Genomic DNA, 24,590 nt, shown 5'->3' on the forward strand with positions numbered 1-24,590 from the left:
ATGTTTTACCCTCGTCGCTTCCCACCCACCACATCCACTCCGCGAAAGACAACCTCCAGGCGTGTGGTGTGTTTTTATTTCCAGTCTTCTTCCCCCTTTCTATTTGCTGCGGTACGCATACAAGATGTAATTAATGCTTGTACACATAAACGCCAAAGGTGGAGAAGGTACGGCATAATGCTAAAAGGAAAGTAGTTCTCTAAGTCAGCAGCGGGAAAGTAAGCGTAGCGCGATTGGATAATTGATTCTTTCTACCAAATTTAATTCAAGGAAACTGCAGTGTTGCGTCATGTATAGTACGTCAAAGTCACGACATGGTTACAGCGGGGTACGAGAGATGGTCTACATTTATAACATTTATTATTTGTACTGTTAAAAACATGATGTACAACGTAAATGTACAGGTTTCACAAGAGATCGTGATAACAAAAATCATTTCACAAATATTCTCAAGTAAAAGTACGTATTTGAATTTTTGTGTAATCTTTCCACCTTTCCCAGTGCGGCAACGATCTGTTAATTCACTCGTTCGAGTAATTTTATTCGGTAAGCTGTGTCATTCGATCCTGAGTTATAGAGTCAACGCCATGTAGTCAAACAATAAAATCGCCAAATAATTGTTTATTACGATTGCTTCAAGATCTTTTTAAATCTTGATTCTTAACCTAGTTCATGCTCGATTAATTAAACGGTTTTGAAGGTTAAATTAGTATATTATGAAGCACCTTTGTAAATTCGTCAAATTTGCTGAATGGATAAATACCCGACCGCTAATTTATTTCCAATTTACCTTTAAATTTTTCAGTAAATTAAAGACTAGTTAAAAGTATTTTAACCAGAGTTGTCTCACTTCCTTTTTTGCGAGATGAAATCGATTCTGTGCAATGCTTTCTCAACTCACACACTTCCGCCAGCTTTCCAAAATGGCGGAAATGATGTTAGTCTAACCAAAAGCGAAATAAATTTGATCTCCAGAAATTGTCCAGAATCCAGAAATTGGAAGAGATACATCCAACTATGTATACATATTCTACTTTAACTTGTAAGAAATCCAAAAATTGCCTTTCCGTAATTTAATGAAATTTTACCAATTTACTTTGAAAATCCTGTAAATAATAACATGTTACGGGTGTAATATTCAGTAAATTTGGTATGTGCTTTTAAGTAAGTCAAGGGGCCGAGTTGGTAATATCATATTTTTCGTAATAATAATAAATGTAGATATTTCCATGCAAAGTGTAACAACTCATAAATCTCGACACATTATCTGACAACGAGAGATCTAACTATACATCAAACAGTAATTTTGTGCAATAAGTTCGTTATATCCAAATCTTAACCAAATGACGCTCCCTAACACTCTAGGATGTTTAAACTTGTTGAACTCAAGAGTTAATTTGAAGATGTTGCCTGGACTGGATAAAAAGAGCTTATATGCCTCATACTAAAATACGAATTGAAAATTAAGTCAACCTACCATACTTACTGAACATTCCAACTACTTATCCATGTATTATACACATAGCGAATGAACTAGCCACACATAAACAAGAATATAATAATAAAATAATGAAAATAATTATAAGATAAGCAGAAATTATAACATCAGAGAGTTGAGGTTCATTACATGTCTCGATAGTCTCGATACCTTCAAATTGTTCCTAGCTTAAGGCTCTGTAAATATGTGAAATTAATAATTATATAAATCGAAAATGTATTCTATTAAAAAAAATCTTGATAGTGGTTAAAGTAATATCAGTCATATTAAATTATAACACATTTACATTTACAAAAATGAGCTAGTTCAAGTGACTGAAGAACCTTTCCAAATTGAAGCACATGTACGATAAACCATAAATTAATTAATCGATGAATTCATTACTAGCAACAACATCCGTCTGAAACTGTCCCATGACGTCCTCGAAAGGTTTCTAGATTAAATCAAGCTGATGCTTTGCTAACGATACACAAAACACACCACAATACAACATTAACCATTACCGGTGCCGGATATTGGTACGAGATAAGTGTTGCATGTTGAAGAGCTGGGACTATCGACTCCGACCTCAATCCCGGAAGAACTTCGTTCAGAACAGAACTCTTTAACATAGGTTCGTCCAGAGCCCCCATACAAACGATACGTCTTCATTTCCTTGGTAAATATTGAACCTCAATCCAATCACACTAGCTGAGTTCGAGTGGATTGAACTGACGAAGCAAAGGTTCGTCCCCTTCCACACTGTTTGTTTTGGGGTGGATACCATCGAAACCGTCCCGGCCAAGTGCCATTAAAAGCATCTCGTCACATCTTTATCGAATTAAGCAACTGTTAATGTCCCATTACTCCGGGTTGTGCGCGATCGGTTTGCCATTTTACTGGTGGGCTTTAGTGCGGTTCCACGAGCAAGCCTGTTCAGGTTGAAGAATTAAGATCTTCTTAGCGGACGCGCTTTCGTGCGGGAATGGCAGTGTTGCAGTGGACTAAGAGCATTGTATACAAATAAAGCTCAACTTCCTTGTTTGCCGTCGGGGGAATATTTTCAACCAAGAGGCAAACATTGCACGGTGTGTTTGCGGATCAATGCAGGTTCCGCAATCGAAGACATATCCCTCTTAATGTCAGTCTGCTCGGAGGCTGACATGAGCTTAGGCGTCATATCGTCCTGTATGTTTTTTTTATTTGCTGATGCGATGCAAGCTGCTCTGAAAAGGAATCTTACAATGTCGAATGGAATGTTCATAATGAGCCTTCGTACACCGCTGAAAGATTTTCGACCCAGGTGTGACATACAGAGGGATAGAGACCACAACCAGGCAACAGTAAAATGAGCGTTTCTTAGCCACTTTCTTTAACTGTTTTCTCCCCACGACGTCGGTTTGGTCTGACGGTTGAATGGTTTGGGCCGTGACAGTTCCGAATGCCGATCGTCCGATCGGTGCAAATGCACCATTCCGCAACCATTTGTGCGCGAAGACGTCATCAGCGCTGTGCAGCTGGAATGGCTTTCCGTTTCGCACACCACCACACGATCGTCGTGCATATGTAATTAAACGAATCACAGACACGAAACCTTTTTTTTATGCCGAAATGATGGCCACAAATGTTTCACTAGCACCTCTGTTCACCGGCCGGCCACAGCTTCTTCAATGACTCAGGAAGTAAACACTTTGGTCACTCCGTAAAACATAAGTGATTCACCACCACCGTCTACCATTCGGCCGCGATCGGTGAAACAGTGTGCAAAGTGTTCCGGCTACATTCGGAAAGTGGAAAAGCTGCTTGGTCAGGCGGTTGTAAGAAAGGAAAAAAATACTTTCATTTCCATTTGATCCACTTTTTATGCAACATTGTGTGGGCACATGCAGTTTTCACTGACCGCGTACCGTACACGTGGCACACTTCCGTACGACACTCGACGGGGTGTAACGAAGGCCGATGGTTTTGTGTGAGATCGTTTTACGAAAACTTGCTACACTGTACGGATAGTTAATTCAATTAATGTGATTAAAGCTAATTATGATTGGGTATGATTTTATTAGACACTAATGTATTGCAATAACGTAATACACGTTGTGACGTACGTGCAGGCGATAAAGTAGGAGAGTGGATGTGCTTTAACAACGATTGTTCATCGGTCAATAACTGCTGAATAATTGCTTGTTTTTGCTGTTTGAATTGAATCTGTTAATTGAAAGAAATTTGCAAATACTTGCTAATCTTTAGTTCTTTATAAACATCTTTATAAAAGTTACAATTTCCATAAGCGTTTTAAACATTTTGACATAGATTTAATATTACTGTTCACAAATAGTAGTCTTAGTGGAGATTTACTTCTGGAGCGTAATGACGTCTTTCGTTCTTTTTCCTATATTTTTGTATAGTCAACTTTCTTTTCAAGAAAAGACACATCGTAGGAACGAACAAGTCATAAAATAGCGAAGTAAATCAGAACTTCTAACAATAAAGCGTTCCGCGAGTAGCGCGCAAACATATGGTGCCGTGACCAGGATTACATAAGACGAGAAATTCCTCGTGGGCTACGTGAATTACCGATTATTTCAAGAAATAATTTCGTCGCCATAACCGATCAAGTGAAGTGGGCTTTGAAGTGTGCGCTCTAGGTGACGAAATGAGCAACTCGTGAAGGAATTTATCGTGAAGGAACATTTCCAGCGAAATAATCAATATACTAATAATCATAATACTAATTAATCATAAAATGGAAAGTGTTGCCACAGTTATATGCATCCGAACATATGTTACTAAGGGGTTTAAAGTTGTTATTTCTCACAAGAATAAAAATGCAGGTCATAAGAAATCATCATATTAATCAGCTGGAAACGAGAAACTTCAGGCAAGACAATCAGATCTTCCCTGGCAGTGCATTCTATATATATCGATTCATTGCACACATTAATCATTCGATAAGTAACCGAAAGCAACTGGCTGTGATCTAATTAGATAATCTACACCATCAAAGAGCTGATGCGATGAACGGTGGCCACAAATGGAGCGTATGATTAGAGTTAAATTAGCGGCAAAGGTCGTCGGTCAGACGAACGCGATTTGTCTGCATCCTGTTGCCAAACAACATTGCTGGTAACGCTAACCGAACGAGATGCGAGCGAAACTAGCTAGCAAGATGGTCATTCTAGGAGGATGAGACGAAGCGTAGAGGAAGCGTAGCAGGCTCATAAACATTGACCGGGAATGATAATCGTAACCGATAGAATAGCGAACCACAAGGCACTGAGCATGACGTTCCAGTGTTTCGCCACATTTCGGCGAATGCGAAGCAGTACGATAAAGAGATATTTGAGTCTTTTTTTGGTTGAATTTCCTTTGGGAACTGGGAAGATGTATGATATGCTGAGTGAACCGTGTACTGCTGATTGGTGGTGTTCGTGCTAGGATGTGTTTATTGTCGTCTTAGAGCAAGACAACTTTTCGACGGAAAGGCTTATTTCGTTTCGGACCAAGAACAATGTCTATGGGTGAAAGCCTTTTGGCAGAAGGAAAAATCCTCAAACAGTCTCATAAAACAGTCATTATCTGGTAATGGAGTCACAGCCCAGCACACAGCACAGCTACTATTACTTGGGTTTAATGAAAAAAAAAACTCGTTCCAGTGACAATGTGTATAGCAGCTAGACGCGGCGCTAGACAGGGAATTGTCCTAGCATCCATGGTCATCACCATCATCATCATCATCATCAGAGCACCAAACACTGTCAGAAAATACTTTACAGGCTGCACTGAGCGCTACTACAAGGCAGTTAAATACTATGGCCTCGGTCCATTTCCAGACACAGCTTATTGCACTGCCTTCGGCAACTCCGGCAGTGTAGCCCAACAAAAAAGGGGTGAACCAATTTTTGCGACATTGTTCACCGTCACCAAAAGGAGCAGCAGCAAACGTGGAGTTCTAGATGATGAGACCAACCACTGGGGATGGTTGGGGTCTACGATACCGAAGATGCTTATCTTTCTACCAGCCCGAAGGGTTACTCATCCTTACTAAAACGAAAGAAACGGACCAAGCACAAGCAATACGCTTGTTCGTACCGTTGTAGTGGATCCGGCATGATTGCTACCGTCTCGGCTAGGAGCTCGGTGGGCAGGAAGTGAACTGTATGAAAATCGGTCGCAAATATTGGACAAGCGTACACTGAAACCTTGGGATATTGCGGAAAATTACGGTGGTCAGTAAGTATTGCCGCAGCAAGGGCAAGGTTCTAGTACCGTCGTATTGTCGTTCTACCGTGCGACATTGTAAAACAAGTTGTGAAAGGTTTAACAAGCTCAAGTTTAGCAATGTTTACGAGTAATATATTGAACAAAAGATTTATTTAAGATGAATAAATAAATTGAAGATGACCTCTTTTTTATTATTCTTCATAGTACTTTAAACCAAAGAAATTATAAGTAAAACTTCGAATAAATTGTGTTCATGTACTTGTAAATTCCCAAATACGCAAGAGAGCAGAATTGCTACAAATTCCACAATGTCAGTAATTGAATGTCACAAGCGGATGTGCCAATTAATTGTGCTGACAAGTACAAGTTCGTTCCGAAAGTACAATCATAAAAATATTGTTCAAATCATAATCTTGTCCCTCCCTTGTGCCGAAAACTCTTTCCCATCCTTGAGGCTCCTTACGTACGGGAAGTTCTTTCCATAGAACAAGTTTGATCATTTTTCCAATTCAACTTCCCACCAACAAACCGGGGAAGTGCTTCATTGATGCTAACACCAACAAAAAAAAGGCTTAACAACTTCCTGCGTGACAAAAGTGTTAGTGTAAGAAAGGAAAGGAAATCGTCACAAAATCACAACAAAACACACAAACGACACAACGACATTGATTTTCGCGCGTTTCCTTCCAGGTTGGTGCGGTTTTAGTGAGAAGTTTCCGCGCGAAAGATCTCACGGTTTTTTTTTTCCTCCCTTCGGCAACAAGGCGAATGGAATGGAAGCTATTATCGTGATGTTTATTTTGTAACCATTTACCATCAACAGGACAGGGGGTTCCACAGGTTCGTGTACACGGTGTGTAGATAAGTGATTGTCGCCGGTAACAATGTGCAGGATCTGAAGCATCCTTTTGTTGGTGTAATTATCGCGAGTAAAAAGAAATAGCTCACAACTCTTCGCTTCCGTTGCGTGATTGAGCCATCAGTAATGATTGAATTAAATTGTGGACTGATTTTTTTTTTAAATTCTTACCTTGAAGCTAGAATCTTGGAACAAATATAGCAAAAATTCTTAATCACATGCTCTTTATTGCAATAAAGAGACAATGTCTGGAATTTAACGTTATTTAACGATTTAAGAGTTTAAAAATAAATAAAACAATATTCCTTGTGTTCTTCAAAATCAAGAGTTAAATTTATACTTCAAGCTGTACTGTTAAGAATGGAAACTGAAAGCAAACAATTAAAATTTAAACGTAACAAATCCCATCATTGAGCACAAAGAATAAATTACAATTTTTCGAGCCTGATATCAAAATTTAAATCATCCGGAACCGATTCGCCAGGCAGGTTTGTTACACAATGGCACCTTTTCAAGGTTTTGCATCCGCAAACCATTCACAACGCCTTCGATCAACACAGCGGAATAATAAACATTTACCAACCAATTGTCAGCTCTGGAAATTTGCATGCATTTTTCTTCAAACCGAACCGTGGTCCAAAAGTTGGACAACCGAAGTCAACTAACCGTCGTCAGCGGAGTTCTTGGAATGTCAACAATAAGAAGAAAAAATATCTCTTCAAAGTCGCATTCAAATGAATGCTAAAATTTCACCAGTTCCCGCAGGCAAGCTGACGGACTTCCAATCATAAATCCACACCCACAGGAAGAATTAGCAAGCGGCTGCTTCTTATGACAGCTCCTGCCACGGGTTAAACGGGGCTACGTTCGCGCACAGGGAGCACTTGAGCGTCTCATTAAATTTACAAATTCATTGTGTACGGGAAATTTATTCCGTACCGCTCCCGTCCTCGACACGAAAGACATTTTTGGCAACATTCACCAAAAACTTACGGGGTTGTGTTTTCAGTGCGCCAGGAAATAGCATTGAGGAGAAGCTTTAGTTTACCATTTTTATAACACGTTTCTGTGGGTGAAACGATTACATTTTGTCCTATCAACACAGCATCCCGGGTCACGCGACTCGGTGTGGGAATACGATCTCAAATTTCTCTCAATTTTGTTAATCGAATCTGCTTTTTGGTTCGTTGAAAAACAGCTGCAAAAATGGACGCAAACAGCATATCGTCGTATATCATGTCCACGTGACCGTTGCCTGCAGTAGAGGCAAGGGCACAAGAGCGAGCATAAGAAACTTGACCGTCTGGTTGGTTGTCGATGGTGTTTTAAAGGCTGAAGCTGTTGTTGGCCGTTTCATCGTGCGGAACGTGGATCGTGAAACACAACATTTGCATACAGACCAGGCGCCAGTAGGTGTCAGAGATTTTTATGTTTTGAAGCACAGCAAGGAGTAGACTTTATAACTGGTTGGACAAAGGAGATGAGGCTCGACTTAATGAGGTCTGTATCCTGCTGAGTAGGTCAAGCAGAATGTCAAATGGATAGATTAATTGAAGCGTGTAGTTTTCGTTTGAGGGATTCTGTATAATGTTAAACTATTTTAGGATTTTTTTGGAAGATAATTTTAGAGTTATGTGAAATTTAATTTTCACCACCACGTAACAAAGACTAACTATGAGGTCATATGGTACTATTTAGTTTAGTATTCTAGTAATGGCACGCTAGATCAGGTAGGGTGTTACACCAAGAAGGAGAAGTAAATTTTAGATCAATATTTTGAAATATTTGAGGACGGTTGTACCGAGTATCAAATATAAAATAAGAAACAATACTACTACTTTCATGAACTATTTTTAAATCACTATTTAAATAAAACCATTGTTGTTTATAACAACAATGACATGAATGATGACGAAAATGAAAAAAAAAACAGTTGTTAATATGATTTTTTTAGTTTAAAAATTCACAAACTTCAATAAAGGAAGCTATTAAGAGACAAATCAAATATTGCTTTAATAATAACATTGAGCCAAACTGTAATGTTATTTCCATACTTAAATTAGGATTAACAACACACAAATTAATAAGCATTTGAGTATTTTTTGCATTTGATTTGAACTACAAATTATTGTATAAAGTGTAGACAAGAGTATGATTTAGAAAACATAGACAAATTCATATTCAAGAAAAAGATTTAAGAGAAAAAATAAATGGATTATGTACATACATACATACAGTTTAACTGTTTTGAAAAATAAAATATAGATAAGGAATAAGGGAAAAAATCTAGCCCATGTTTCCAGTAAGCGAGTGTATTAGACTTGAAATTAGAAAAATTAATCTTTCAGACTGTATCTATTTCTATTTCTAAAATAGACTAATTAAGCTAAAAATCATCATCGACCACAGACCAATTTCAAAATTCAAGCACATCTCTGAAAATGTCAATATTGTCATTGTTAACAAGGAATAACTAGCAATAACAAGATTGACTTTTTTGGAAAACATGAGCTCTTAAATCTTGACTAATTATTTTTTTAGAAGTTTTTGGAATAAATCTACGAAATCGTCCCTTAAAATGTATTTAAAACAAAATGAAAAAAATTGCACTCCCCAAATGACTGAATAAATAAGTAAGCGTTTAAGTTGTCTCTGTTTAGGGCTACATATTGCGACTCCACTAGTTTGACACTCATCGCCTCAAAGTTCAACAGCCTATGATCGATCGAAGCGGTTACAAGTTCGATGCGGTTGTAATGACTTTAACGATTTCAAGATCATACCATCAATTCCTTTTCCGATCCCGATCCAAAACTCTCCACCCCCCCAAGGAAGGGGTTGAACGGGGAACGCCAGGCGCAATGCAATCGGGCGTCAATCGAACCAGAGCATCGTCGCCATCGTGAAGGTGTGATGCTGCTCCTCCCTCTTTAAGATGATCAGAAGGATGAAATGATGATGACGATAATTATGATTATGACGATAATGATCGTACAATTCAATCATTCTTTTCGTTGCCTTTTTTGTATTCGCTTCCCTACGCGCGCCTACTCATCAGTTTTTTGCACACTCTTTTTGCCAGCTAACCAATATAAATGCCACTGCACACCTTCACAGAAGGATAGCATTCGGGGGTAGCGAGAGTGTATTCCTCGCACCTCGGACAGTATTTGATCGAGTGCGAAGATTGACACACACCGATGCCCGTGAAGAACCACGTGATACTGAGATTGTGCGCACCACCATCAAGGAAAATTATGATCATTGACTCACTCATCCAACCGTCGGCGACCTGGGGGACGGCTTCGACGCTACACCGGCGACAGGAAGGTATAATTTAAGATCACACTCAAATCTCTAAACATGGCGTGAATATCCGCCCAACGGCTCTCGGAAAGATTGTCATCGATCGGACCCTGGATCGGATACGTTATCCGTCCTTCCCCGAGCTATCTAGTTTCTTCACCGCATGCTCCTTACGTACCTGAATGAATCGAAAAGGAAGAGAGAGAAAAAAAAACATCAAAGGTCAATTGAAGTGTAAATTAATATGATCGATTAAGAAGCTAACGGGAGTTGCCCGTGATTGATTATTATAGTTCATCCTCAACTGGCGGACAACGACCACCGCACACGGTCACGCGCAGCGATTTTTGAGAGGAAACTTTGACAGATCGTTAGCCCACCTTTAGGGATCGCGTGAGGGGCACTTTAAACAGCCTAAAATCATAGCTCTATTGTTAGCATTTAACGAACAAAACACCTCACCAAAGACTACGCTGCCCGAATTTAAGGATTTGCTTACGATTTCTCCAAGGCCAATGGCACGCACGAGTTCGCTCGAGGATGAAAGTGACCTTTAGTGGTTTAAAAGATAACTCTTATTTGGGAGTTTAGCAGTTTCCAGGGAATAACATTTTCAATTTTAACATTTTTAATCGGAAAAAATGCAAAATATCACATCAAATGAATCAATTCGAGGTATCAACTAAAGGTTACTGTTGATTTCAAATCCAAAAATGTTTTAAAACTGCTTACAAATAATTCTCCACCCACCATCTGGTAAAAAAATCTTCCCAAAAGCACATAAATTTCCTTATGGAATAAGAAACATCCAATTATTTTTTAAATTCCCAGAAATAACTTACCTTCCCTTAACTGATAAACTACCAGTACACGCACTTTCGCTCGCAGCTAAACAGTATCTTTCCCTTTGGAGGTATAACTTGACTCCGTTACTTTCACTCTTCTTGCCAATTCCCCCTTTTGCGCTACATCACGTGCGTAGGATGGACTTTTCAGATCAATCTACACTTTATGCCCTTCCAGGTATTTGCGAACAGAAGTAGTAAAGCCGTTTCTCGTTTTTGATCCTCGTTGAATTGCAAAACTTTCAATGAAGAGGATTATTTTCCCACCAGAAACTTGTGTACGAGTTTCCCAGAATTCGGCCTAGGAGAAGTTGGCTAGGAATGGCTGTTGTGACTTTTACTGTAACTAGAAAATATAATAATACCATTCCCCGCAAGAGCTTTTCAAACTTACAACGCAACAGGAGTTTAAAGTACGCATGAAAATAAATACAGTTACCCCAGCATACCAGCAGGGGGTGCATTCAGTACAAAAACTGTGAAGGACCCTCCGGGTGAACAAAGCACCATAGCGTCGTGTGTATGGAGTTGCCTTCGCCTCCATTCTATCGTTTTGAAGTAAGCAAAAACAGGATCAACAGTGTGGTGTATCTTGCACATGACACTTGTGTCCAACGGTGCAGATACAAACGTGAGGAAAGCGGTTTGGGGAAAAAGAAGTCGCACAGGACCGAACCGAACACGATCCGGCTCCGTCTCTGTGTTCTGCTCGCTGAGTGACAGGGAACGGTCTTGCATGTGGGTTTCAAATTACTGCTCTGCTGGTGGCATGCTGATGGAGTTGTCCTCGAAGGAAACCTAGGATAAGGGATCCAGCACAGGAGAGAAAAAAAACAGAAAAGAAACAGATCAACCCATGCTGATAGGTCGATGCGATGTCATGCACCGACCAGCACCAACCACCAGAATCCTCTTCTCCACTGCAAGTTTTGGTTCCTTTAAGCTGGAAAAACGTAACGATCCGTGCATGCAAATTATGTCCCCCATGTGGGGTTTACTCTTCTCAAAGACACCATTAAAGACGAAGAGCGCGATATCAATCCTTCGTTTCAGGATGGTTTACAGGCAGTACCAGAAGGAGGACAAGTTGCAAACATGGCAAACGCAACTAACAAAAAAAAATGTGTCACCTCCAGAATTGCCCAGGAAGAGGTCACCAGGATTTTCTGCCCCACACCGGGTGTAATATGTGTGTAACCGTATCCTTTTGCAGCGTGGAAGGATTACACACATTATTTCGTACGACCACCCGCAGACAGCAAGCCCGGGGATGGGAATCAGGGTTGCTTAAAATGAACGAACCGTTACCCAGATCTCAGGTCTCTAATTCAGCATTAACAACACGCTCAGGATGATGAAAATTCGTGGAATAATTTGTTGACCTTCCAGAGGAGCGTGCCTTTTTCCCAGGACACTTTCCAGGGCGGTTACTGTCATGTTTTCTCCGTGATCTTATCTACTAGAACCGTACCTTTAATAGCTCGGTTTGCCGGGTGATAAAATTTCACAATTTCACGCTGCCACACAACGGTTGCGTTTGTTGTGTGACCTACTTGCCTTGTCTGAAAATCCCAACTTAAAATTAATTGTCCAACGTAAGGCACGCACAGACACGCAGTCCAACAAGCGGGACGAGAGAGAGGTGGTTTGGTAAATTTATGAACTCTTCACCGCTCGATGATACAACAACATAAACACCCGACCAATGGGTTACAGGGAAAGGCGTAATGCGTTTGCATTACGAAGTGGAAGCAAACCTCGGGAAGATTTACGTCAGGATATAATTAAAGATAATACGCTGGTTATAGTACCGTGGGCTTCGTTGAGTTCTAATGCCTTAAGAATCGCACACCATCACACATCTAATGGGTTGATCCTAATGAATCCTTCAAAGCCACAGACAACACAACAGTTCGTGTCTTGTGTTTAATGGAGCGTAAGAGTGCGTGTCAGATTATTCCCATTTGCATTTGATGGAGGCCGATTTGCACCCTTCCCAAAAGATGGGTCTGCAATTGAAATTTAACCACTGCCAACGGGGTAAAACTGTGTTCACGCTTGCTGGCGAGCTATACACTGTAACAGGAGTTAACTTTCTCTTGCATCCAGAAGTTCCTCCAGAAGTAAAGTTCAGGGAGATGCATACTCCAGGATATTCCCGACATCCCGGGGAAGGCAACGCTGGACTTATAGTTGGCGAATTGGAAATTGGAATTTATACAAAATAAAATCTTCCTCAAAAAGAAGGCAAAATAAAACATCGAACAAGACGAAACAGATCCGGTGAAAGTAGATTGCATTTCATTTTGCCATTACGCGGTTGGTCGTCACAATAAGAAAACAAATTCCAAGGGTGTCGGTAAGTGGCGCCCAAAATGGGAAAAGAAATTGTTTTTTTTTTTCTTCAAATTTACATCCCTCCCACTCCCTTACAAAAAAAGGATACAAAAAGTTGCTTGCATAAATAAGAAGTGCATTAATTTACGAGTACTGGAACTCCACTTTTGGAGGTGAATTTCCAATGCTGCACATAGTCTTCTCAGGCTAAAACTTATTTATTTAAACTTCTTCATTAGCAGTTGCGGGTTCGTGTGGTACGTGGTGATTCGGTAATCGATCGGTGTAATTATGCATAAAATCTGCTAAGATTGATTCTCCCTCCACCAACCAGACACGCGAGTTATGGAAATGTGGAACTAATGGACTAATGGTGTGTGCGCGCGCTCTCCAGAGGCCTCCCAACCCAATCGGACATCCTCCAGCAATTGCCCGATGGGTCATTCGATATCGTGCCACAGCCATTCTCCAATCCTAATTGTGAACCTGGCCAGCTCCCGAAGCATTATCAGCCCTGAAGGTGCACGAAACACGACCGTATGCTTTAGACGCTTCATTAGCATGTTTGAATATATTGTTCTCCACCAGGCAGCTGGCGCCCGGATCGCGACGAACCGGTGTTGCTCCCCTGGTGGGTCTCCTTCTGCCAAGGATACACACAGACACATACTCCTCGCTCGGGTGTGAGTCGGAGAATTATGGAAACGCTTCGAAATTTGCATTTATAATGCAAAATCGGCACTCGAGAGCGCCATAATCCATCAATCCGTTTGGTGGAACTATAATGCGTCCCCTCCAACTCACAGCCCAGACCCTCTGGTTAGCTTTGTCTCCTTGGGTAGTAGATGAGAGTTTCTTAGCAGTAATTTGATCACTTCCCTTGCGCGATGTTTCACGGAACAGAGCACCCATTCTCAAGCTACGTAAAGTATCTTGGTGCGAAAGTTAGTCGTCATATCCTTTTTGAGATGTACGATATTGGTGGGTACCTCGTGAACCACTGTTCCATCATTGCGCGAGTGGCTTTAAGACCGTGTACGACCATCTTCCACGTACGCCGCCATGTGGAAAAGGTGGATGAAAATAAACATTTTCCCTTCGCTTTCGCTACGCACACACGCCTTCGTTCCTTTTCGTGTACGATTGAAAGTGAATGTGGCGTGTGTGTTGCGTAGGATTGGAATATGGAACGCTTTGTAGTCGCTTTGGTGCAGACATTAATGTAGGTTAGAAGTGTGTTGAAAGGTACTTTATGATGCTTGAAAGAGGTGCTTGATAAGTGACATATTTAATGCCCGGCCCGGGGAGTAGGCACATAATCAACCAATGCAGTTCGCCATTCCAGTGCATTTGAAGGACACCGCAACAGAATGGTTTCAATGATCTGCAGACACATTAGTCTCTAGAGAACACTAGGGTGAGAGTGAGAGAGAGAGAGAGAGGTAAAAAATACATTTCCTACCTCGCATGATAGAATAGAATACTGTGAAGTGATTTATATTTGTCATCGATCGAGCACCATTTTATTGTTACAAGAATCGATTCGTTCTAGTCATTTGGGGACCAATTCTGCCGAGGTCCATTCGTTATCATACTTCAGGCACACCATTACCTTCCATTGGAGTCCCCGATGACTCAATTAGCCTGGTGGTGACTCAACTCTTGCCTCTACGCGTGTGTCTGTAAACCTTACCGGCTCATACCGCGGTGCTCCATCTGTCACCGTCGGTTGGACTATAATCAATTATGCGATTGAATTACCTTGCACCCGAAATGGTAAAACCGACGTTATACTGACCGGACACTTTATATATCCGTAACAAACAACAACAACAACAACAGCAAAAAACCCGCGACCACCATTCGCGGCAAACGCCAAACGTCGGTTTGAAATGTGACGAATGGAGGTGTTTTATTGTTGGGCGAATTGGCGAATAGGTGACACTGGGCGCATTGCATCACAATGGTGTCCCCGTGCATCGAAATGCAAAACTGGAACACGTCAGTGTGTCCCGGGAATTAAGTGTCAATAGATCCTTTTAGCAAATTTATTGCATTTGAATAATTCAATGCATATGTGTGGAAATGGATTAAATGTGGATAAAGAAAACTGTAAAGCAGGCGATATGTAAGTCGTTAGAGTTGGATTGGGTTTGGTTTAATTAAATTTTGAAAAGCTGTGAATTTTTTAAGGGCTAACAGCAACATCCGGTACGATTTCCATAATGGACATGCTGGAGCTGTTTGACTTTAGACTCATTCAAAATTACTCTTGAATATCTATGGATTGGAATTCTTGGAAATTTCCTCAGCCATAGCCCTCAAGCCACACATTTGCAAAAATAAAATAATTTATTTGTTATGTCTACAAAGGTTTGGATTTAATCAAAGTTTATAAAAAGATTGACAAAGTTAAATTATAGATTCATGATGTGGGATGAATATCATATCTTCTTCAGCATTTTCCAGTTCTACTTGAAAGGAATTCAAAAATTAACCCAAAATCCTCGTTTGAACTGGAAAGCTCTGATGTAGTTTTCACTTTTATATTTATGTTTTTTATCTTACTTTTCAATGTAGAAAATTTGATTGATATAATTGAAACACCCCTCGACCTCACATCACACAACGAAAGAAATATACCTGAGCATACTTGAAAACAAAATGAAATGGAAACAAATACTTCCCCCCAAAGAAACAACACCTAAATTATTAGTTTATTATAAAAAAAACACAGTAAAACGATTAACACGACAGTTGTTACCAAAGCTGACCATCGTTATGGTGTAAAAACATGCCAACAAAATGATGTAAGCAAAATAACTAGTTTGGATTGGAATTTTGCAGAGTAAAGGCAAAGAAACCAACAAAAAAAAAACAAACCCACCAAACATGGGTATGGCGTCAGTATAAAGTAAAATAAACCGGAACAAAATACACCATTCAGGTCTATCAAAAGCTTGAAACTTTACGATACCATAACATTGCATTTACTGGGTTTTTTTCTTCAGAGTTTTATCATTACCACCGTCTACTAAAGCGACCGGCCAAGATTATGAGTGCCGTAAATACATTGAATAATGAACCGGTATTACTACTGCCCGCGTGCTGTGGAGCACTGATCTTCTGTTCTTTTCGCAAGCCCCCCGCATACACCCTGACTTTTGGGGGAGATCGCGTGCCTTATGGTTTAACCTGGAGGTGATATCAGTAAGTGCTGCCGCAAGCATGGACGATCATAAAACCTACTTAGCATGGGATCAATCAAAGATTTAATTAAACACACTCTGCCACCGGTTATGAGGCGGCACCACCCTGCGGTCACCGGCAGACGGAGGGTGGTGTGAAATCCGATGTCTCCTAGGTATGCATTTTTGTGGCCCAACCCAACCATTTCTTGTGCCGAACCATGTGGCGGGTTGGTTGCATGCTGCACGATTAATCCCGCACGCTGTGGTCAACCCTGTGGGTGGGTGAGGCACGCAAATGGGTCCGGTTTTTCTTTTTCTTTTATTTCACCCCCCCATTCCTTCACATTGTGTGCTGATCGAAAACTGCATTCCGATCGGTGTCAAAAAATGTACGACCAACCAAATTCAGAAAGCTGGGCCAAAAGCAAAATCATGTCGCCCAAATCGCGAAACCTCACAGTTTTTGGGGTGTTGTTTCTTGTGTTTTTTTTCTCGATCTCTCTCTCTCTCTCTCTATCTCAAAATCACTGACCGTCTCACACTTCCATCGGACAGTGTGGATCGAAAGCGAAAGTAGCTCCATCCGGTACTGAATCAAGAAGGGCCACAGTGTGAAGCACGGGAGATGACGTCGTGCCCTTCGGCGTATTATATGCACCGGTTGAAGCATAAATTGCGCCCAGGCCTACATAGTCTCGACGGCGCATTGTTGATCACAGTTTTGCTATGTCGCGAGTCAATCATGGCAATAAAAAAAAGCCCCCGCAACCTCCTTTGGTGAGAAAAATGTGGAATAATTTCATAACCTACGTCAATAAATCACATTACCTTCCCTTGTTTTGCCCTACCGAACCATTCTGGATGATAAACGAAAGGAAGGAAGAAAAAGCACGAAATAAAATGTAGAAATTTACATCAGAACTTATTGCAAATTATCAACGAAAAGGAAAGTGTCGACCACGCGCCGACTATCCAAAAAAAAACCGTTTGCAAGCAGCATCGCATTAAAACAAATCCCACTCAACACATTCCGGAACGGTTTCACTTCCCGAAGGCAAGGACACTGTGCCGGTGCACCGACGCCGACCACCTTTTCTTTCGAAACCATGACATATTTATTGAATTATTCATCCAATTACGGAAATAAGGGATACGGTGGAAGGCATAAAATCGCGAATCATTATTTTCATCATTTGCTGCACGGTACAGTAAAATGGCGAAGAACGGAGTGCATATTTCTACAAACACATACACACACATACAATAATAAACATTATGTTCGTTGAAGTTAATTGAATTCGACGAAAACAATGCGAACAGGATACGGTCATGATGGACTCGAATTCGAGTGGAATATGTGGAATTTATATCCAATGATGTGTTTAAAAAGCATTTTTTTTTTGCTGTAATGTGAGGTACAGAAAATGTTTTCTTTGCGTTTTCAATATTTTATTTCATTGTTGTAACTTTTTTTAGTTATTCTTCTCAAGGATTTTTGGAATATTTTTTTAAACGTCAATTAACTATGAAATTACATGTTTTCAAAAATGTTTTTTATTCAATTTTTTTTAACTTTTGTTTTCTATCATTTTAACTTAAAGTTGTTTAACACTAATAGTGCAAAAATTAATTAATATTTGTATTTTTTTTTTACTTATATAAACCAAAACATGAATTACAATCATTTTCATTAGCCCCATTTTATACAAAACCTTGTTCTATTCTGAGAATGTATTAGGCGCAATTTATATTGCAAAACCAACGTTGTTTAAATACAGAACTGATTGTTTAATGAAATGATTTGCATTGTTTTTGGAATAGGTTTCAAATACCGATGAATGAATTTTCCTATCCTGAGAATCAATCATGCTTTCCGTATCCAGTCGTAACTTTTATTGGAATATTGATGATTTTTTTTCTCTATAGTGTTGTTCCCTTTTTTGTCTGTTCGTAATTTTTACATTTCTAGAAACGATGGTAACACAACTCCACACATAACTGTAAGAACCTCGCTCTCTACTTAAGTTGCTACAGAAAACGGATAATAGGCCGCGTGTGCTGCACAACAATGCTTTAAACATTCCGGTTTTCCTTCGATTTGTGAAACGCATTGAGGGTTGTACACAATTTTTAACGAAGTTCTTTACCGGTACACCTTTTACTTACGATTCACCAATGTTAAGTGTGTGTGTGTGTATTTGCGTAGCTCTAGACATTCTTATCCTTTCTGGAGAAGCTTCCACAAACAGGACCGTCTGTCCTATTCATCCTTACGTTACGCACTTGCCGTTGCCATAGATACTCCAAGCAGTTTGTTGTACGGCACCCACTTGCCTACGGATGCTAACGTTTTTGATTTAAATGTTTAACTTTCAAAGTATACGAAACGTTTGCCGAAAAATTCAATCAATCGATATACGATACTACCGCATCGTTCGGAACTTTCAACAATGGAGGCGCCAAGATATACAGAAGGAAAAAAAACACCTACTCCATTCTTGACTTCTCATGTGTGCGTGTGTGTCTCGGGTCGTTGTCACACGAAGAACGGAAATGGGAACTGCCGATGATGCGGAAATTAGGAAACGATGTGTTGTTCGAGATCTAACCACCCCTGGAGGACACACGTCACCAGGAGCAACGGGAATCGAAACTCAATGGGAAGCTTTTGTGACGGGGAAACAAATTTTAACTTTTTTTTGCGTGATTGTGTGTGTGTCGGTGAAAAAGTCGCTACGGAAACGCCAAACCATCCGTTGCAATTTCCCCTTTGTTTTTGCTTTTGCCATCGCTTGCGGTGCGGTTTGGTACACAAACAACAAACTTCCAACAAAAACGGTTAAAGGAAAATGATCGATGGTAGTTTAAATATGGGAATTTGGGATGGGGTTTTGGAGAGCTACCGTGTGTGCCTTCAGGGAAAAACCATGTTTGTGAGAAAATCAATTTTATCGAAATGAAAACTTTGTGCTGGAAAATGTTCGAGTTACATTCCCGAGCATTTTCTATTTTGGTAGTACCGTGGTTTTTGGGGCTTGTGTAATGTTATTTCCAGAGTAGTGGCAGTTGTGCTGTGCATACATGAAATTGAAAACCAATTTTCAAAAAACTTGGTTATTTCCAAATAGTGACCATCAAAATACTAATACTACGAGAATTGTATCAATACCTTTAAAACACCGATTGAATTACGACTCTCCACGGAACTTATTTCTGCTGGACAGGTGTCGATATACGCCCGTTTCCAGACACCTCACAACAGATTCCATATATGGTGCCGTTAAGCTCAATATCCGTGTTACCGTACACTACACTAAGGATCCCCTTTTAGCTGCCACTAATTGTGTCCTAGCAGTGAGGTTTAGCGAGAAAAAACACAGAAGAATAAAACACTGTGTGCTCGTTCGACGACGATTCGAGTGCAACGGGTAAAGATCTCCTAATCAGCGTTACAGCGTGCGTTCCATGTTGGGCTACGTGATGCTGCTGATTGTCGACGAGCGTGAGTAACGAGCATCTGCATTCATTTGCAATCCTCCCCCCCCCCCCCCTTCGCTTCGCTCGAGTGCTTCGAAGGGATTGTCCCAAGGGAAGAAAGATTCTCCTACATGCAACAATCTAACCAACCGGACATTGACCATTCCTCTGAAGGAACAAATCTCAAGAACGTGTGCATTGGCAACGCCATTGACGCCATCACTGATACTGCTTGTGTGTGAGTGGACGGTTGAAACCCGCTGTGCTAAGCAGTGCAAGTCACAAGGGCATACGAAAGAACATCAAATGGACATTCAATGCTCCAGGGTCTCCTTCTGCCAGAGATATCGCAAGCCCCCCATCGCACTCGTTGTTGTCTAGTTAAAGGCGTACAGCATCTATTAAAGCTGCTCTTTCCGAAGACCTCAGGTACGCTCCAAAGATCCAAAGATTCATAGTAAAAGAAGCATGACTTTTCCAGCCGACGTGTCTTACACACAACTTCTCTTACTTGCCACCTCTCGCACCTTACAGTGCGACACGAAAATGCATTGGTAATCGGTGAATTCTTATCTACGACTTCAACTTCACGGCTCGGGAACCAAAGTCGGGACATGCATAGATTTGTCTCTCTCTTTCTCTTGCTCTCGCTAGTAAACGCCAATTTAACGATGGTGCAAGATGGCGACAACGATGGTGACGACGACCAGGATGACATTGACCAACTGGGCCAAGTTGCAGGAGGTAACCGTAGCGTGTCATGGGAGCTTCTTCACCGAGTCTCTGCCGACCGTTTGTCGAGGGAAGAAATCTTCAACGGTCTTCTTCATGGTCACGCGCTGAAGAATCCACCGTAAATGGAAGGTACCCTACCGGGTGCACTCGACCGGGTACAGGCATCCTCTTGTAATGGTTTTATATTTCTATTTCTACACGAATCTCTATCATATAGGTTTTGCCATATGATGCTCAGTTGCTGATGTCCTCTCTCACCTACTGGGTGAAGGAAGCGGAGTGTGTGTTCTATTCCTTCGAAAAAGAATGCCTCAAATTCACCTTTTCTACAAGAAAGACCTTCCAGAAGATGTGGCCCCGTGCACACACACTTGCAGGCATGAGACGGTTTTGGTTCGAACTGTGATCGGAATAATTGCAAAACAATGTACCAAGTCTTGGGTGCAAAAGAACTAGATAAACCTATCGCTAATGAAGTTTGCCCGTAGCTCCCGTGTATTCAGTGTGTATCGCCATTAATTATACAGGCTGCGTGAGAATAAGGAGCAAAGGATTAAGGGGAGTTGTAACAGCTAGTAATAGCAGCTCTTTGTGAAATTAATTAGGGAAATTGGAGAAGAGTGCCATCTCAAACTCATGGAGGAAAATGTAGCTTTGCGAAAAAAGACTTTTTTAAATGTTAATTAAACTAAATTATGTATCCACCACAAATCATTATTCGGAATTCTCGTTTATCATATGTAGGTACTTATAAATTAATTAGAAAACTTTTTTTTTATGTCCATTAAAAATTTCAATAAGAAACCATCTAAATCTATAAAGCATCACAAATCAAGATGCTCGTGTCTGGTGTGACGCTTTAATGTTCGCTGTCGTTAATCTTTTTGACCAGATTTCATGTCCTCAGGCTCGTTTGTTCGTTCCCTCGTCGCCACAAGAGTCGTGTCGTACGCGACTTGCATTGTTTATGTTCGCCTTCGACAAAAATATTTTACCATCGTACGAAAGGATACTCTTTCTGTGTGGCAACTGTTCAGAATTCATTTGCAGCTTTCCTCAAGCTTAGCCAAAAATTTCAGCAAACACTCAGCAAGTTCCATCCATTTTAGTGCTGCTACTGCCACTATCAATCTCATCTCATCTTGTCTCCCTGCGAGGGGGAAAAAGCTACAGGCACCAAAATCTGTCGTATCCCCTCCGTCGACCAAAAGAGAATGAATGGGTGGAAGGGAGGGGGTTCTGAGTTTTTATTATTTTAAGATGAACCACAACTCAAGATGCGAATGAGCGGGAAAAGCTTACAACATCCAACAGCAACGTGTAACCATAAAGCACCGTTGGCATCATAAAATTTAATGCAAATGGTACTGCTGCTGCTGCTGCTGCTGCCAACCATATCTCCATCGCCCTCCCCTATTGCAGAAGGAAATTAAGAAGTTGTTCCAGCTAAACTACGGTGACGATGGTGCCAAAGAACCATAGCGAGTTGAGATCCTTCGTTGCTGCAGTTCGGCACAGCCGAGTGGAACGGTCGGTCGGTTTGCCCGAAATTGGTCATTAAAGTGTTGTCAAGATGTTGTTTGATTTACAGCTCTCGACCTTCTCCCTATCTCTCCCTTCCTCTACTCTCGGACGTAGTTTATCCTTTTTCCATTGGGCAAACTGGACCAAGATGAGCTCCAGAGATAATTGATGCACACCCGTGTTGGTTCGGCCGCGCTAGGCAGCATCCGACAACCGGAAATGCTGTCAACAATGTGGAAAATTCTGTGGTTTACAAGATGGAAGCGTAGCCGTCGAGGAGAGCATCGTGCCATTTTGGGTGATATATCAATGAATTCGCTCATGAATAAATTTGCTGTGCGGTCAACCGTAATGTAATTTGAATGCTGGTTGGACTCTTTTTTTGGGGTTCATGATTTGGAGTGCTTTGGAATAAATGATGGACGGCGATGATGGTGAAATGGTGCAATAATTAAAGAGTAGCATAGAAGGTGTGACATGTGTATTGAAAATATTCAAGAGAAAGAAAGACTTAAGAATTCTTGGGAAGCATTGAGGAATTGATTGCGAAATTATAAAACGCTGCAATGGGTAACGTAACAAATTTAATTATTTATTTATAAACTACAGATACAACTCATTTATTTGAATATTAATTTTGACTACTACGATGATTCAAATAACTTTTTAAAAAATCGTAATTCAGTCGATACAAATCGAAGCAACTCATTTTGAGTTTTGACTTCTAAGCATGATTGCCTCCAAATCTAAAACATCCGATGTGAGTTTAAAGCATTTTATTCAACATAATAACACTTTTTCTTTATCGTTTTCATTCACATTGCAGCGCCTAACAGCAGAAAAGCTGCACCGAATCATCAAAAACATACGCAATGCGTCCAGCATTCTCAGCTCATCGGAAGACACTGACTTTGGAGGATGTGATCAAAAGTTGGATGCCAATAATGAATGCTGCACTCTGAACGTATCACAGTTAAAAATTTCCCACCGAAAGCTGACAGTGGACGAGATTGATAAAATAATGAAAAATCTTTCAACCACACCGACACCTTCCGGTGAACCCGACCGGCCATCCACTGTGGGCAGTGAAATGCAACAAGTGAAGCAGGAAGCTCCATCTGTTTCGGAGATCCAATATGTTGAATCGGAAATTTCTTTTACCAGCTACGACCCATCGGCCGATACACATTCAGCACTCGAACTCCCCGCTGACGTGGAGGACAATTTAGCATATTCCAACGAATCGCTTCTGTCCTTCAGCGACAACGATGACGATCAATCCGACCGTACGAACGTTCGATTGCATTTCTCCCCCGGGTCGGCAGCAAGCTGGACGAATCCGTCGACATTATTCGCTTTCCGAACGATTGAACAAACTGTGTCGGAAGAGTACGAAAGTTATGGCGAAACTTCGAGTTCCGTCGTCGATAGGCCAATTATGCAAGTTAAAGTGCGCCCGCTCCCTGCATCGCATGCCATCCGCACCGGATGCCTTCGCGTGCAACCATCTGACGACGAGCGGCCGATGATTGATTTTCGACAAATTGAGCGTAACACAAAAGCGGCGACATGGAAGCATCGGGACAAAATTGGTAAAAGCTCCAGGCACCAAGGAAACTTTGTTGCGTTAAAGTGTGCAACTTTAAAGCCACAAACTGCAGGGGGATGATTTTAAATGGGAAAAAGTTTCCTTGCGACATTGTTAATGAAAATTATTGGATAAAATGGATAAAATGATATTGCTTGTAATTTAATACAATTTTTTATATGATTTAAGACTTCAAATTTTGAAGAAATGGCTCAAAATATAAATTATTACATTACATTCTAAAAAAAACGATACGCAAGGGCTAATATCATAATCCAATACGAAAAAGCACATACACAATAAGTTGCATTGTGGCAAGCTCGTCTCGTTCTAGTGCAATCCACGTGAAAACTGATGGACCATCCATCAGACACTGGATGCTGCAACCCTTCACCGAGTGAAAGGACGGTACAGTTTAATCTTCCCACTGGATTCCCACCGTAACCACAAACGACTCCATCAGTTGTGCTTTGCTCCGCTACCTTACGGACATTGTCCCAAAACTGAATGATTCGGGCAAAATGCGCGACGTACTTGCGTCCGCATAAAATCCAGATCCGCCAACGTGCATCGTAAACACATCCATCAGATCATTTTAGTGCGTGCGGTCACGTGATTGAAAACCGTGCTCGAACAAATGATGGAAGCAGTATCTGGCGGTTAAAGCTCAAACCACTGTCAGTACATTGAATCTACCGAAGTCCGGGACCAAGAAATTTGACGGATCTGTGTTCAGGGAAGAGCGCCATGTTTGTGTGAACATAATGCATTCGGTTCTTCACTTCAAAAGCCCAACTCTTTTGCACCAGTGCTGTGGAAATCGTGGATCATCATTTGTTTGCGGATGATCCGTGCTACAATATATGCATTATTATTATAACACTTTGTGGGTGAGCAGCGAGAGATGGTAATTTAACAGACTGTGGCCAATGTTTCTCGAAAGGGTTCGATCCAGTGGCGATTATGTAAGGGAAGATGATGTTACACCATTGTTAGGGCTACCGTTACTGTTGTTTTGTATTGTTTGCGA

At 40.9% G+C, this 24,590-nt stretch overlaps 2 protein-coding genes across 2 annotated transcripts in view; one reads left to right on the forward strand and one right to left on the reverse strand.

The window, feature by feature from the left end:
- Positions 1 to 24,590, reverse strand: part of LOC125766944 (uncharacterized) — a 215,441-nt gene that overhangs the window by 81,266 nt on the left and 109,585 nt on the right. The gene's annotated exons all lie outside the window — the stretch shown is intronic.
- On the forward strand, positions 20,649 to 23,757 carry LOC125767072 (uncharacterized). Its single transcript, XM_049433322.1, has 2 exons — positions 20,649 to 22,732; positions 22,799 to 23,757. The coding sequence occupies exons 1-2, from the start codon at positions 22,703 to 22,705 to the stop codon at positions 23,639 to 23,641; spliced, it is 873 nt and encodes a 290-aa protein (XP_049289279.1). The 5' UTR covers positions 20,649 to 22,702; the 3' UTR covers positions 23,642 to 23,757.

Source organism: Anopheles funestus, chromosome 3RL, assembly GCF_943734845.2.
Source record: "Anopheles funestus chromosome 3RL, idAnoFuneDA-416_04, whole genome shotgun sequence".
Taxonomy (NCBI): domain Eukaryota; kingdom Metazoa; phylum Arthropoda; class Insecta; order Diptera; family Culicidae; genus Anopheles; species Anopheles funestus.